The sequence below is a fragment of the Coloeus monedula genome (genome assembly GCF_965178545.1).
Source record: "Coloeus monedula genome assembly, chromosome: 18".
Classification (NCBI taxonomy): domain Eukaryota; kingdom Metazoa; phylum Chordata; class Aves; order Passeriformes; family Corvidae; genus Coloeus; species Coloeus monedula.
In genome coordinates this window covers 5122826-5135251 of record NC_138798.1, presented here as the reverse complement: position 1 = coordinate 5135251, position 12426 = coordinate 5122826, and the positions used below count along the sequence as shown (strand labels likewise).

The window sequence follows — 12426 nt, the reverse complement described above, 5'->3', positions numbered from 1 at the left end:
CGGCGCCCGCCCGGGTGTCGGCGCTCAGTCAAACCGGGAGAGCTGGGAATGTTCCTCGCAGCTCCCCCTCCCTACCTGTTTGCGGAGGTGCTCCAGCTCCTGGCTGCTGGCTCCGGGCTCTGCTGGGGCCGCCAGCAGCAGCTGCACATCGGCCAGGAGGGCGCGGGTCCTCCGCAGGTCCCGCCGCAAACGCTTCTCCACATCGAAGTCACGGTGGCCGATCTGGGGAGGGGACAGGGGTTGTCTGAGCCCTGCTGCCTCCCGAAACCTCCATCAGGCCCTTCTGACCCACCCCAAGGTGTTCCCCACGCAATTTAGGAGTATTTTGGTGATGCTGAGGTCGTGAGGCAAGAAGATACTGAGTAATAATGAGTAGATATTACCGTTTTCACAGAGAAATCACGGAGTCACTCAGGTTGTCAAAGACCTCCAAGGTCATTGAGTGCAGTATTTGATCACCACCTTGCCAACTACACCAGAGCATCGAGTGCCACGCCCACTTGTTCCTTGAACACCTCCGGGGTGTTGTGTATTTTTCCCCACCAGAGAGCTGCTCCTCCAAAAACATTTGCCCACCCCTGGTCTCCATCGGCCACACCCTCCCCAGTGACCACCCCTGTGGCCAGAGGGACAGCCTGGCCACACAACTGCGGGGAGCATCTTAAAAAAGCCCACCCTCTACGCTCCCCCCCTGGAGAGAGGGAGAGAGCAACCATGGTTACAGGGATAAAGGAATTAGAAAACCACCAAATAAACAGGGACATGGTTTCAGTGCTTGATTTCAGCGTAATTGAAGTATAAGAACATTTTCCATTTAGGTTGTTTTCCACGGCTCTTTTTTCAAACCCCTTCCTTCTCCTTTTTTCTCTTCACTGGCTAATATCAACTGAGTGGATTTGACCTTGTAGCCTGCTTTAGAGCTGGCTGGAATTTGCTGGAACCAGAAATCATTGGCATCTCCCATTTCCTTAATTAGTTTTCTGGGTTGGCTGTTTTCTTCCCATTTTTTAATGAACTCGCCTCTGCAAACCAGAGGGTGTTTGCAGCACCAGCACTGCTGTTCTCCTGCCATCCCGCCAGCTGGATCCTGGACACTGCTCACATCATTTTCCTGTTGCTCAGGTTCTGTCCACAACCACGGGGGATAAATTTGGCGCCGTGGCTGGAACCAGCTGCCCCTTCCCGCCACTGCAGCCCAGGATTTTTAGGTGACAAAGCCAGGATTTGATTTAATAGCTGCTGCCAAACTGTGGTTGTGTCACGCACTCCTATCTCCCCTTCCCTGACACCAGGACTGCCCTTGGGGGGCTGTGGGCTGCCAGGGCAACACCTGGGGACTGGAGGGACAAGGAGCCTTTCCTCATGAGCCCCCCCCCCCCCCAGCTCCTGCTGCCTCCTCATCCATCTCAGCTCTCCTCCACCAAACAAGCAGGACATGTTGGACTGTTGTAATAATCCCGTGCTTTGATACAGCAGTATTTATTGTGACAGTTCCCAAAACATTTTCCAAGCCGGGAGGGTTGTGTTGGATAAACCTCGTCAGACCATTTTGTGTCTACTTGAAATATTCCCCCCATTCCGATGCTGCAAAGATCCCAGATTCATCCCGGTCAATGAACACACAGGACTGCCAGGGCTGGGGAAATGGTGAAATCCAGCTCGTGCCAACATGAGGGTGGGCAGGAGGCATCGGGACAGATCCTCTGGGGAGTCCTGGGGTGCAGCACCACCAAGATGGTGACACTGAGCTGATGCCACCCTCATCCCTGGGGGAAGGGCCGGGTGGTGACCTCACTCAGCCACCAGAGCTCTGGGATGGCCTCTGGGTGATGCCAAGGGCTGCCCTTGGAGGCTGCATGCAGCCCCTCACCTGCTGACTGAGCAGGAGCAGAACGCGGTGTGCTTTTCTCCAACTGCTGCCACCGACTCATCAGAGAGGGAAAAAGGATTTGTTCACTAAATGTGCTTGGGATATAATTCCTCTGCTACAAGCAGGCTTGGATAAACTGCTTTTCTAGGCAGTTGGATGCACTCCAGTGCTAGACCTGGCTTGTTTGACTCTCATCAAACACCAGCAAAAAGCAGATGCCTCCCCCTGCTTGGATAATTCTCCTGTACAAAAAGGAACAGTTCCCCTCTGCAGGTCCTTAGTGGGACCACGTGGCTCCTGTGTGATCCCTGCAGTCCCAACACCTCCAGATGCCAGTGCCTGCTGTGGCTGGCTGGCATTTGGGAGAGATGAGGGACAGGAGCACCGTGGGCAGCTGCATGGCTCTGCTGCTCCGGCTGCACTTGTTTATCCCCACTCCTGTTTTTAGGGCAGGACATGGCCTAGGAAGGAGCCCCTGGGAGGGCACTGTCAGCTTACCTGCTCACACAAGGTGCCAATGAGCACTTCCAGGTCCTGCTTCTCGTGCAGCACCAGCTGCTTCTGCTCGTGCTCCTGCTCCAGCTGCATCTCCAGCTGCCGGAGCTGTGTGGGAGAAACCCAGCCACGCTCAGTGCCCGGCCACCCCTCAAAAGCCCCATGTCCCAGCAGGGCAAAGCCACTGCCACGGTGGGGACGTGGCATTCCCCAGGACAGGGAGTGCATCGAGGTTTCTGCAGCCAGCACTGGGGACCAGGAATGGCCCCTGTCCCCTGGAGCACCTGCTACCCCTGGCAGTGCCAGTGTGGAAGAGGGGAAGCACTCCAGGGACCTGCAGGACTTGGGGGACTGGATGGGCTATTTGACACCCACCCAGACATGCCCAAGGGCTGCCCCTGCAGCTCTGGAATTTGTGTTTGCACCCACCAACCTCATGGCCCTGTGGAAATGGTATTTCCTGCAAATCATCCCCAAGCTCGAAGCCCTGGAGTTGGCACCCTTGGTGGGACACTGGTGTTAGTGGGAGCAGCGGGTCCACCTGCTGCTTCACATGTGGCTCTCACACACTGTCCCCAACAGCCCCTCCAGCATGTCAGGGGCTCACCCCGGACCCAAAGCCTGATCTGCACCCCCAGGCTGTGACCGAGGCTCACGCTGGGGCAATGGTGGGGAAGCAGCACCCTGGCACTTCCCTGGGAACATGGACCCCTGGAATGGCTCCGGAGGACATGGGGAGCTTTGGGGAGCAACCAGCATCAACCCCCACTCAGCAAGGACCTACCCTCTTCTGGCAGGACTTCTGCACATCCTCCAGCTCCTCGTCCTTGTCCTCCAGCTCCTTCTGGTGGATCTGCTTCATCCGCTCCATCTCCAGCTCCAGTCTCTCGTGAACCTGAAACACCCAGCGATGACGCCCAGCCCCGAGGGGATGAGGAAGGTGTTGGCCTGGGGTCCATGTGCCCAGTAGGGACAGACACCTCCAGCCCCCCCCAGCCCCACACTACCTGCTCCAGGTGATCGACGGCGGCCGTTTGCCGCTCCAGCTCCTTCCTCTGCTCCGCAGCGCTGCCCTCCAGGTCCCAGAGCTGCTTCTTGAGCGTGGGCACCGTGTCCGTGGCCCCGGGAGTGCTGAGCTCCTGCACTCGGCCGGCCAGCACGGCCACCCGCTGGTCCAGCCTGGCCACCTCGGCCTCCTTGTGCTGGGCAGAGCAGTGGTCAGAGCCTGGACACTCACACCCCACCCTTAGAACCCACAGCATTTCCAGTGGCATCATCCCAACCCCCTGGAGCAGCAGCAGGGGTTGGGCAGCCCCCACCCCACACCCAGAGCCCCATCCCCACCTTTCCCTCTTGATCCTGACCTCACCTTCCCACTCCCCTGGGCGTGTCCCCCATGGATTCCCTGCAGCCTCCGCTGCCTGGGAGTGCTGGCAGCAGCCCTGGGGGTTCCCCCCCACCCCAGCAGCTGTGCCCCTGCCACCACGGTGGCGTTTGATGCAGCCCCATCCCACGGGGCACAAACTGGCAGCTTCCCGAAGGTGGGATTGAGGGTAGGGATGTGAGGAAGAGCACAAGTGACCCCAGTGAAAATGGGGGGTGGCCCTGATTAGCTGAATCAGGGGATGGGGATCACTTATACATAGCAACAGCCCTTCTTCTGGAAGGAGAGAGTTATTTAAACACACAGAGCTGTGCTAAAAGAAATTGGAATCAAGTTTCCTGATTGCCTTTGCTCTAATTGCAAAGGTAATGGCTTTGCTCCCAGAGCTGTTCCCAAAACTGGGCACGACGCAGCAAAGTGGGGTCTCCTCTCACCTCCAGGCTCTGCTGAAGTTTGCCCATCTCCCAGCGGATGCTCGTGTTCTCCTGGGACAACTTCTCACGGAGGCTCTTCTCGAAGGCAGATTGCCCCAGGGCCTGGGCTAACTGCAGGTCGAACCTGGAGGGGAACACCCGTCACCTCTCCAAGGCCAGGCTGGGCTGGGCTTGGAGCACTCTGGGTAGAAGGGGGATCTTCCCATCCCCCATAGCAGGGGATGGGACTGGATGAGCCTTAAGATCCCTTCCAACCCAGCCCAGTGTGGGATCAGACCACGTGTCAGTCACACAGCAATGGGATGGAAAAATAACTCCCAGCAGCCGAAAGAGATGAAACCAACCCCACCCTTGCAGCAGCTCCTCACGCACCCCAATCCTCCCCATTCCCTGGCTCCTGCTCCAGCACCCCCAGCCCTCCCCGTGCTCCCCCCAGCCTTACTTCTTCTGCCTCTTCTCCAGCTCGTGGCTGCGGCTCTGCTGGTTCTCGGCCAGCACCCGGGCGTCCTCCAGCTCGCAGGCCAGGCGCTGGCACCGCCGCCGCAGCCGCTGCGCCCCGTCCCGCGCCGCCTGGCACGCAGCCTGTGCCTCGCCCAGCTGCGGGAGGGGTGGCAGAGACTGTGGCACGTGGACCCCGGGGGAGGGACAGATGGAGCCCATGGACCCCACAGAAGATGGACACGCGCGCCCCATGGACCCCGCAGCACGGGTATCCCACGGAGGAGGGATCTCATAGACCCCATAGATCTCATGGCACATGCACCCTACAAAGGAGGGACACATGGACCCATGGACCCCGCAGAGGATGGACCCCATGGCACATGCACCCCACAAAGGAGGGACACATGGACCCCACACACCCCGCAGAGGACAGGCCCCATAGACTCCATGGCACACACACCCCACAGAAAAGGGACTCTTGGATCCATGGACCCTACACAACCCACAGAGAAGGAATCCCACTGACCCCACAGCGCACAACCGCTGGAAAAGATCCCCACCAGGACTCAGCCTCGCTTCAGTCCCCGGGGTAGGTTCACCCAGAGATTTTTCACTAAATAAGGACAACCTGAGGTGCTGTGACCCCTCCAGCTCCAGGCACCCTCCCGAGAGCCTGCAGCATCCCAGCCCCCCCTGCTGAGTCAGCAGAGCTACCACGGGGCCGTGCCTGATCCCATTTCTCTGCAAAAAGCAGCGTCTCGACTGGAATCCTCATGGATTCCTGTTGTGTTTGGGACAGACATGCAGAGCTCTCCCACACCAGGGAATGGAGTCGTTAAGGAATGACTTTAAATAAGCAAAATCTTGCGTTAATGAAGCCTGTAATTCCAAACTGAGAGCAAATGGGCTGCTTCGTTTTACCCAAGCTCCTAAGACTCAGCTTCTTTCTTATTACTATTTAATGTGCCATGAGAAATCTTTATTTCTTTGTTTTGTCCTTATGGGGAGTGACCTGGCTCCCAGGCACTGCTCAGGGAAGCACATTGACTTTTTCCCTCCTTGGGGCAAAGCTCAGGAGCTGCCAGCTCTTTCCACCAGCAGCTCTTTGTGTGGCAGATGAGGGGAGCAGAACCCTTTACAGATCCCAAAGGCAGAGCAGCACCAAGCCCCACCACCAAAAATCCCCTGCCCACAGCTCCCCACCCTCTGCCCACGCTGACATTTGACCAAGGTGGGATTTTGCTATGCAAAAGTGATTTTTGAAGCTCAAACCAGTAGAAAATAATCTGGTTTCCCCTGGTCGGTGGGAGCAGCAATGAGAAGCAGATGCAATGCTGAGGCTCAGCCCTGCAAAGCTCCTGGGAGCAGGGAGAGGACAACCAGCTCCAGGAACAGCCCTGCTCCCTCAGGGTCCCTGGCCCCTCCTGGGCTGGCAGCACTTGCCTTTTGCTCGAGCGCTGTCCTGGTGCCCAGCTCGGCCTCCAGCCGCTCCTCCAGCTGCGCCAGCCGCTTCCGCAGGAAAACGATCTCGGTCTGGGCGCAGTCAAACCTCACCTGCCACTCATCCTCTGCCAAGGAGAGCCACCCAGGGGTGCAGGGTGGGTGCTGGGGCCTGACCAGCCCCCGTGGCCCTGCTGGGGGCAGGGAGGGGGATGCACAAGGCACCGACACCAGCACGGAGCTCACAGGGCATGGCTCTGCTCTGTGTGCCCAAGGCTGCCCCAGTCACAAAGAACACGTGCCCTGCCTCAGGCACAGCCCATCCTGCCACATCCCACCACCTCCCATCCCATCCCATCCCATCCCATCCCATCCCATCCCATCCCATCCCATCCCATCCCATCCCATCCCACCCCACTCACGCCTCAGCAGCCTCCTCTTCACTCCACACCTGCTTCAGACCCACTCTGAAGTGGGGAAGCGAGGCACTGCCAGCAGCACCCTGGGGCACAGTCCCTGGCAGCACCACCAGCCCCATGCCAGTCCCAGAGCTGAGTGTGACCGAGCTGTCACTGCCAGCTCCCGCTGGACGAGCAATGCAGGATGCCAGAACACACTGGAGAGGCCTGGGGCTGGAGAGTGGCACTGACTGGGGGGGACAAACCCCTGCCCTCTTCTCTGTGGCCCCACAGGTCAGGCTGGATGCCCAGAGCATGCACTGCCTCTGGAGGGACGTCCCTACCTCCTCCAGAGCCACTTATCTTCATCTCACGCAGCTGCACCAGCTGCTGGGCCTCTTCCAGCTGCTTCTCCACCGACTCCAGTTTCTTCTGCACTTGGTCGTGTTTGCTCTGAGGAAGGGAGGGAGGGAGCAGCTCTATCTGGCTCTGGGGCACTCAGGAGGGCAGTGCCAGGGGGATGGCACGGCCACTGTCACAGGCTCAGGGCTCTGGTACCTGCAGCTCCTGCAGCTCGCGGGTGCCCCGCAGCCGCTCCGCCCGCTCCCCATCCAGGGCCTGGCAGGTGACATCGCCCTTGTACCGCTCGTCCGACAGCTCCGTGGTCAGGTCGATGATCTGGGGGAGCAGGGCATCAGTCTGGGCATAGTTCTGCCGTCCCACAGCCACCCAGAGTCCTGACAGCTCTGCCTGTTCCTAGGAGTGCACACCAGCACTGACCAGTGTCACCAGTAGGAGCCCAGGCTCCCGTCTGGCAGCTGCCTGCACTGCGCTGCAGGCAGGGCTCAGCACGTGTCTCCATTGTCCTGCTTGATTACATTAAATTTCCTTTGAAACCAGGAGCAGATGAACGAAGGGGAGAATTATTAATCCAGAAAATCAATTCCATTTTCCGCAGAGCAGATGGGCACATGGTCCTTCCTGCTCAGCCGGCCCAGTGAGGGGCTGCAGGGGCAGCAGGGTCACGGAAAAACACGGCATTCCAACGCTCCTTTCCTGCTTTCTGACAGCATTTTAAGGCACCTCACATAGTGCAGGCACCAGCTCCTTAGGGGTTCCCACAAGTTTAACCCAGTAAGCAAATCCCACAGGATTTCTCTCCCTGGGGAGACAGTGTTTTCCTAGGTCTGCCCTGAGGCAGTCGCCTTGCTCAGCACTCCCAGCCTCATGGGGGTGATTTCACCTTTAACAAAGAGTTTAAACTAAATCATCTTTACCATCTTTACCCCCTTCCCATTGACAAGGAGGGTCCTGGCCTTGGGGGCTGTTGGCACTGTGAGGCAGAGCTGCAGCCTAGACCCAGCTGAGCCCTGCTGCAGCCAAGGGAGCTGGGAAAGCCCAGGGTATTTATAGAAACCTTGGGAGCTCCTTCTCCTCATGGTGCTTGGCAAAATACCAGGCACAATCACATGGGAGCTGCGCATCCGAGAGCAGAACCCAGAGAGGACCAGCAGCCAGCTGGGATCAGGGAAATCCAGAATGCTTTGGGTTGGAAAGGACCTTAAAGCTCATCCCATTCCACCCCTGCCATGGGCAGGGACACCTTCCATTATCCCTCGTTGCTCCAAGCCCTGTCCAACCTGGCCTTAGATATTTTCAGGAATGGGGCAGCCACAGCTTCTCTGGGCAGCCTGGAGTGATGCCAGCCTGGAATTCTGCAGCTGGACACTGCAGCCTGTCCGGAGTCCTGCCCAGAGGACCATCCCTGGCATCTGCCCCTGCCCATGGCTCCTCCTGCTCTGATGGAAATGGTGCTCCTGTCCATCGGCTTCTTTCCCAACCCGGCCAAACAGGGCTGTGGCAAAGGTTTCGGGGTCTGTACCAGAGGTTTTGGGGTCTGTACCAGAGGTTCTGGGGCTGTACCTTGCTCTCCAGACTCTCTGTAGTCTGTCTGAGCTCGCTGCATGCCTGCTCGGATTTTTCCAGCTTCCTTCTCAGTGCTGCCATCTCCTCCTAGGGAAGATTGGAAAAAAACACGCACAGAGAGTTCCAGCATCCTCGGTTTATTTATGAAAACCTTGTTTTCTGTTCAAAATAAGTGGAAGGGACATAGCTGCCTTATTAATAAAATTTACCAGGCAACTTTGAAGGCTGCTCACTGCAAATTGCCGGGACTACAGCTCCTGACATGAATTCCATCGGAGGGAATGTCAGCTTTGGTATGTGTAGAGCATGTTTTATGAGACAGCAGCAAACCTCAAAAGCTTGGGATGAACAGCCAAGGGCCTGGATCATGCCCAGGGAGCGTCCCAGGGCCCTGGCAGGTATCACAGCACGGTGCAAAGGCACGGTGTTGGCTGTGATTCCTTCCCAGGCAGCAGGAGCTGCTCCACGCAGCCTTGTTCTGCTTTGATGTCCAACACTGAGCAGGAGCAGAACGTGCAGAGCGGTGATAAAAACAGAGGTTAACAGATGATGGGGCCTGATGGATCCCAGGTGGGTTTGGAGACAAAAACAGAGGTTTGGGCAGCTTTTATTTCATCTGAACCAGCCTGAAAACATCTTGTTAAAACCTCACTAAAGCAACAGGAGGAGCAGGACTCCAGGGAAGATGGACTAGGAATTTAGCACAGGTCTCAGAGGGTGCAGAGGGGTGAAAGGAGCCTTTCCTGTGTCAAAAAATGTCCATTAGCATCTCCCATCACTCAGGGCAACACAGGTGGATGCTGGCACAGCACTGGGGATAGTAGAGAGTGGAGTCCCCTCTGTCACAGATGTTTGAATGCTCCTCTTCCAGCATCCCAGAGGCTGATGAGCCCATTCCCAGGGGTTTGGCTCAGGGGACACAGCCCCTGGAGCTTGCAGAAGGCAGTGGGAGAACCCTGGAATGGGCTTTGACTGTGGGGACGTGGTGTGTTTGCTACTGTCCCTCTAAGGAAGAAGCCACTTCTTCCTCCACAGCCCTGCAGAACGTGTGACACAGGGCAAAACTGCAGTGCTAAGAACAGATGGCAACGTCTGGAGGGTGGCAAAAACATCTTTGCCTGCACAGAAGTGACTTCCAATTCGACCAATCCACCTGGCAGAGCCCCTAAAGCAGCCTGGCCTGGCCTGTCTCACCCATCCCATCCCATCCCATCCCATCCCATCCCATGCCATCCCAACTCTTGGCACTCACTTCCTTAGCACGGAGCTGCTCCTCGGCGAGGTTAACGCTGAGCAGGGGCCGAACGTGGCTCAGCAGCTGCCACCAGGGCCAGTGCCTGACTGCCTGGAACACCACCAGGTTCTTCTGGATGCAGCGGACGGCGAGGCGCTGGATCTGTGGGGACACAGCAGCAATGACCCTCACCCAGCCATGACCGGGACCGCTGGGAAGGACCAGGCTGGGACACCAGGCTGGAGAGGGAAGGGTGGCAGAGGAGCTCAGGGATGGCAGCACAGCATCTCATGGCTCATGGTAAACCTGGTACCCTTCAAAGGCGCTCGAAAGAGCTGTCATTTGGGTGCTTTGGGCCATCCCAGCAGCGCTGAGCTGGGTGGGCTCAGGTATCCCCAACCCATGGGATGGGTACCTTCAACCTCTTGAACTTCTGGCGGCTGAGGAAGCCCTTGCAGGCAGCCTGGAGCAGAGTCATCTTCTGGGCTATCAGCTTGTCCCGCTGCTTCTCCAGCCTGGAGATAACCCCCGGCTTCAGGAACACCTGGCAGCAAGGAACAGGTTACACACCCCAGGTTGGGGGCTGAAACCTTTCCCTTCTCCTGCTCGAGGTGCAATTCCTCAAAACTTTTCCCTTGGGATGCTCCCCTTTCCCCCCACTGTGGGGATGGGTGGATGGATGGATGGATGGATGGATGGATGGATGGATGGATGGATGGATGGATGGATGGATAGATGCATGGATGGATGCATGGATGGATGGATGCATGGATGGATGCATGGATGGATGGATAGATGGATGCACGGATGCATGGATGCATGCATGGATGGATACCTCCACTGGCAGTGGATTCTGACAGGTAACACACAGCTGCACACAGATAACAGCAATGATATGTGACAATAACATAACCAAAATGAACCACAAGGTTTTCTTTCACTGAACTGGTCAGAAACCCCTCAGAAATGACACAGATGTGCTTGATGCCATCAAATCCAGGCTGGTATCGATCTCTGAGTGTTTGAGGTGTCTCTGGGTAACTGCTGGGAGAAGCTCTTGGAATCCAGGACCGGGAGCTCCCACCCATTTGCATGGCCCAGCTTTAACAACCCCTGAGTGACACGGGCGAGGCCGGGGCTGTGCTGAGAGAACTGCATTTTAACCACGCCAAATTGAATCAAAGCACAATCCCAAGGAAAGTGGCTCTCCTGAGCTGATGCCGTGATTGCTCCACCACCCATTCGATTGCCTCATTAATGCCTGAATTAACTCCCCAAGCCCGCAAGTTTCGCAGCTGCTACAAAATCAATGCTCAAAGCGACGGCAAAGCGAACTCGTCCCTAACGAGATGTGACCGGGGCTGCCACCGCGCTATTGATTAAGGACGAGGGTTCCAGAGAGGAGATAATTACAAACTGCACAGTGCAGGATGAAAGAAAGTCATTTTGCTCCACAGAACCCGTTCCATGAATTCTTTCTTCACAGACTCCAGAGCTGAAGGCGAGCACGCACGTGAAATTAATTTCTCTTTGAGACCGTCACATCGAAGTTCAAATGTTGTTGCTGTGACAGTTCCTGCTCTGCAGCAAACCCACGAGCTGCCCAAGCCCCCTTCAATATCAGGAGACATCAGTGGTAATTAGGAACTTAAATACCACCAGGGGCTGGCTGGATTTTGGTAATTAGGTACGAGTTTTACCCAGGGTACTGCTTTCAGATGAGAATTAGGAGCCTTTTGCTCTGATTTTTAGCGAGGCTGTTTCCCAGCCCACCTGGTGCCACAGGCAGCAGTGAAGGGAGCCTTTCTCTCCCGTTTGGGGAACTTTGGGCTGCTGGGGAGCCTGGCATGGGGCTGTGCCCACACACACCAGAGCAAAGGGGAAGCAGGGCCCAGTCATGGTACCTGGGTGCGTCCTATAGCAACGCTCTTCTTCTCCAGATCCAGCGCCTGGAACAGCTCCTCGATAGCCTGCGGAGAAGGGGCACATCATGGGATTGCTCAGGAAACACCCCCACCCTGCTGTGACCTGCTGAAATGGGGTGCAGAGACCCCCAGTCCTCACAGGCACCCAGTAAGGGTTCATCCAGCTTTGTGGCACCCCGCAAGGGAGCACCCAGCTCTGCCCTCCTTTCTTCCTCCACTTGCACTGCCCAGTCCCAAGTCCCAGTGCAAGGACTTCCCTCCCCCAAGGCTTTCAGCAGCATGGGGAGTAAAGATCTGCAGCTGCAGGCAAGATTTTGCCCCTTTTGCTGCCATCCCTGGTCTGGCAGGGCCTTGGTGAATGGGCAGGAGGTGACACAGGGGACAGTGCCTGCCCCAGCACCATCCAACAGCACTCAGTGCTCCCCTCCTGCCCACCTCACCAACAGCTCATCCCATGGAGCCAAAAACAGGGGGATGGGCTGAGCTCTCCCTGAGTCCACGGCACAGCACGGAACTCCCTGGAAGATTTGAGCAGGAGATTATCCCAAGGAGAAGCCTGAACTCAATTACTCCGAGCTTTGAACTAAAACATGAACATAACAGCCGGCACCACCGGCCATTCCCCTGGGGCAGCCACGCTGTCTGCACGGGTGGATGGTTTGAAAGCCCTTGGGCTGCAGAAATCATTACAAAATTCCTCTGCTAATACCTCGCTCCACACAACATCCTTTGGCAGCCTCACGCAGCTCCTCCCCGAAGGACAAACCCGCAGAAGGAATATTCCACCATGGACCCAGGAGCAGCAGGATTGCACCCCTGACCTCACCAGTAGCTGTGCAAGGGGGGGATGGAGTACACCAGGGAGTGGGGATGGAGTAC

General features: G+C 57.1%; 1 protein-coding gene across 4 annotated transcripts in view; it reads right to left on the bottom strand.

The window, feature by feature from the left end:
• The window catches only part of MYO18B (myosin XVIIIB), a 55824-nt gene that overhangs the window by 22769 nt on the left and 20629 nt on the right, over positions 1–12426 (bottom strand). For 2 of the 4 annotated variants that reach the window (XM_082293656.1, XM_082293657.1), the window contains exons 22-34: positions 11527–11592; positions 10038–10166; positions 9641–9784; positions 8386–8475; positions 7021–7140; positions 6807–6915; positions 6068–6258; positions 4626–4780; positions 4184–4307; positions 3373–3567; positions 3150–3260; positions 2369–2473; positions 76–222 (exon numbers count right to left, since the gene is read on the bottom strand). In XM_082293656.1, the coding sequence (XP_082149782.1) occupies positions 76–222; positions 2369–2473; positions 3150–3260; positions 3373–3567; positions 4184–4307; positions 4626–4780; positions 6068–6258; positions 6807–6915; positions 7021–7140; positions 8386–8475; positions 9641–9784; positions 10038–10166; positions 11527–11592 (1686 nt within the window). The remainder of the gene's footprint in view (positions 1–75; positions 223–2368; positions 2474–3149; positions 3261–3372; positions 3568–4183; positions 4308–4625; positions 4781–6067; positions 6259–6806; positions 6916–7020; positions 7141–8385; positions 8476–9640; positions 9785–10037; positions 10167–11526; positions 11593–12426) is intronic. The other 2 variants (XM_082293658.1, XM_082293659.1) reach the window with 2 other exon arrangements.